Below are 3,144 nucleotides of genomic sequence, written 5' to 3' on the forward strand. Positions count from 1 at the left end.
TTACAAAATAACGATTTTAGTGTCTTAATTGTTAATGTAAACATTGTTTGTCTTTCAAATTTTTACTAGGTAATAGTTTTGGTTCTTCTTTGAGTTCTTTTCCACGAGATGACAATTTTGACGATTTTGTTTCATTGATTTTTAATGTAGACTTTAATAATTACAAATTACAATTTACATTTCGCTCGAAACATATAATGTAAAGATAATATCCTAATAGACTTTAACCGACTATACTAGTAAGAGACCAAAACTGCTACTTAGCAAAGAATTAGAATACTAATATGGAGTAAATTTTTTTGTTTGATGACATTTTTTTAACCAGTTAAATAAAATCATGCATTGAGATTAATTTTATTAGTATTTAAATAATACAATATTTGTTTTTATTTTTTAGTACTACTAACTCTGTTATAATGTAGTATATATTCATAACTACTTTCTCAATCTACTATAGCATAAAGAGTTAATACTACCATCATTGGAGATAACTCATGAACTCTTTAGATTCATTGGCTCTTATTAAATTTTAGAGTTAATGTTCAAATTTATATATAAAAAAAATCTATGTGATAATTAGAATTGTAGTATCAAATTTTTATTAGATTTAAGTGTAATATTAATAATTAGAATTACGGATTGGGTATTACCCGCACCCGCAAAATTTCCACGGGAGCGGGTATGGGGTAGGAATTTCATTACCCGCGTGGGTGCCGGTGCGGGTGTGGGAAATGGATTGGGAATGCGGGTGCGGGGGCGGGGGATATATCCCTCGCACCCACCTCGCACCCACCCCGCCCCGTTGTCATCTCTAAGTGTGGTTGGCAGAATTTGGTCATTTTTTCAGATTGTCAGTTGTTTGCTCGTCTTTACTATCTTATGCTCCGAATAATTCCTATGTTGGCTGTGTTATATTGTTGTGATCTTAAACGACAATTTGATAATGTGTCGTTTTGTTTAATTCATAGATCAGCGAATAAGCTTGCTCATGCTCTGGCAAGAGAAGCTTCTTCATAGTCTGATCCTCGTTTTTTGTTTTCAATCTATCCTACTTGTATTCAACACTTAATTTTTAATCATTAATATACTACCATCTTTACCTTTCAATTTTTTATTTTTTTTATAGAATATTCAAATCTTTAATCCATAAAACAAAAAATAAAATAAAAAAATCAAAGAAAGCTTTATTTATTCCTTTCAACCCCCATGGTATTTTTCTCGGGCGGTCCAATGATGACATGTCCTTAAGGGCCTCTTTGGCTACAAAAAATAATGTTTCTAAAACAGGCAAACAGATAAACCGAACAATATTTTCCTATTCCTATTATTAATATAAATTCTTTTTGTTTTCAAAATATAATTTATTATTATATATATATATATATATATATATATATATATATATATATATATATATATATATATATATATATATAATCCTTTTCTCTCTCTAACTCTCTCTCCTCAAGCTTCTTGCGTTTATTGTTATTATATTCCTATATGCATACAACCATCTTCATCATTCAAAGTTGACAGTCCTATAGATATATAGAGAGAGAAAACATTGACTTATATAGAGAGAGAAACAGTGTTTTTTTTTATTATTAAAATATGAAAGGGGAATTCGTAGATCATCATCATCAAGAAAACAAGAATAGTGGCAATATGTTTACTAAGATCCATCATTCTCACCACCCTTACCACCACCCTCCGCCGCCGCCGCCGCCGAATCTCACTTTTCACCAGCCTTTGACGGTTGCCGCCGCCGCCGATGAGACGAACGACCGGAGCCCTGCTTCGCCGTCCGGCGGTGATAGGAAGGAGGCAATTGCTCCGCAACCGGTTTCGGCTCTGCCGGCGGCGGCGGCGGGTGGAGGAGGCAACGACGGCGCCAGCATCGAGGTGATCCGGCGCCCGCGCGGGCGGCCGCCGGGGTCGAAGAACAAGCCGAAGCCGCCGGTGATCATAACGCGGGACTCCGAGCCGTCGATGAGCCCGTATATTCTGGAGGTCCCCGCCGGGGTGGATTTGGTGGATTCCGTGACCCGGTTCTGCCGGAAACACAATACGGGTCTCTGCGTGTTAAACGGGTCGGGTACCGTCTCCAACGTCACTTTCCGGCAACCCTCCACCGCGCCCTGCCCCACCGTCACGTTCCACGGCCGCTTCGATATCCTCTCGATTTCCGCCACCATCGTGCCACCGAACGCCAGCTTCATGTACAATGGGACGGCCAGCGCCTTCACCATCTCCCTCGCCGGACCTCAAGGCGCCGTGGTGGGTGGCGCCGTGGTGGGGCCCCTACTATCCGCCGGAACCGTTCACTTAATCTCCGCCACCTTCAACAACCCATCTTATTACAGGTTCCCGACGGAGGACGAGACCAGAAATTCCGGCGGCGGGGGAAGTGAAGGGCGTCACCCGTCACCGCAGACGGCAGTTTCCGGTGGAGGAGAAGGCAGTGCCGCCGCGCCGGAGCCCTTGTATAGCGGCCATTTACCTTCTGATGTGATCTGGGCTCCGACTGCTAGACAGCCACCGCCATACTAAATCATTCTAGAATTTCCTTTTGTTTAATATCAATATTCAAATCTTATTTTAGTTTGACTTATATTAGATTATTTTTCCTAATTTTTATTTACCACTTTTGGTTTTTTGTGTAGTTTATTACTATATTCTAATTATATAGTATTTTAATCATATAGTTAATGTGCTGCTTCCTATGATTTTTGGTCACGTTGTTTGTCTTAGCAGAGAGAAAGGCAATGCAAAGAAGAATGTAGTTTTATTAGCCTTATTTTAATTCTTACCAATCTTCATGTTTATGTCGTGTTACTAGCTAAATAAGTTTTTATTTTTTTTAATATCCTATATGATCTCTCACCAAAATGAGACTCGATTCGATTTGAACCGAACTTATAAAATTTTACTCTAAGATAGCAAGAATTTTGAGACTAAATGCTCGCTTGTGAATTGTGATGAATTTAAGAATGTATGTTAGTTGTTTAATTGTATAATGAATCTAAATTTTCTCTGACTTGCATATGATCATTGAGTGATATGAATTAATTGATTTCACCAATTTGTAATGAATTTTTAAAATATCTCATCAATGACGACTTATTTCACCTAGGCGTCTGTGTA

At 38.5% G+C, this 3,144-nt stretch overlaps 1 protein-coding gene across 1 annotated transcript; it reads left to right on the forward strand.

Annotated features, from left to right (window-relative positions):
- Positions 1-1,456: 1,456 nt before the first annotated feature.
- On the forward strand, positions 1,457-2,700 carry LOC109152827 (AT-hook motif nuclear-localized protein 17-like). Its single transcript, XM_019300486.1, has one exon. It carries the CDS (start codon positions 1,612-1,614, stop codon positions 2,548-2,550), a length of 939 nt encoding a protein of 312 aa, XP_019156031.1. The 5' UTR covers positions 1,457-1,611; the 3' UTR covers positions 2,551-2,700.
- The last annotated feature ends 444 nt before the right edge of the window (positions 2,701-3,144 follow it).

Source organism: Ipomoea nil, unplaced genomic scaffold (genome assembly GCF_001879475.1).
Source record: "Ipomoea nil cultivar Tokyo-kokei standard unplaced genomic scaffold, Asagao_1.1 scaffold2480, whole genome shotgun sequence".
Classification (NCBI taxonomy): Eukaryota; Viridiplantae; Streptophyta; class Magnoliopsida; order Solanales; family Convolvulaceae; genus Ipomoea; species Ipomoea nil.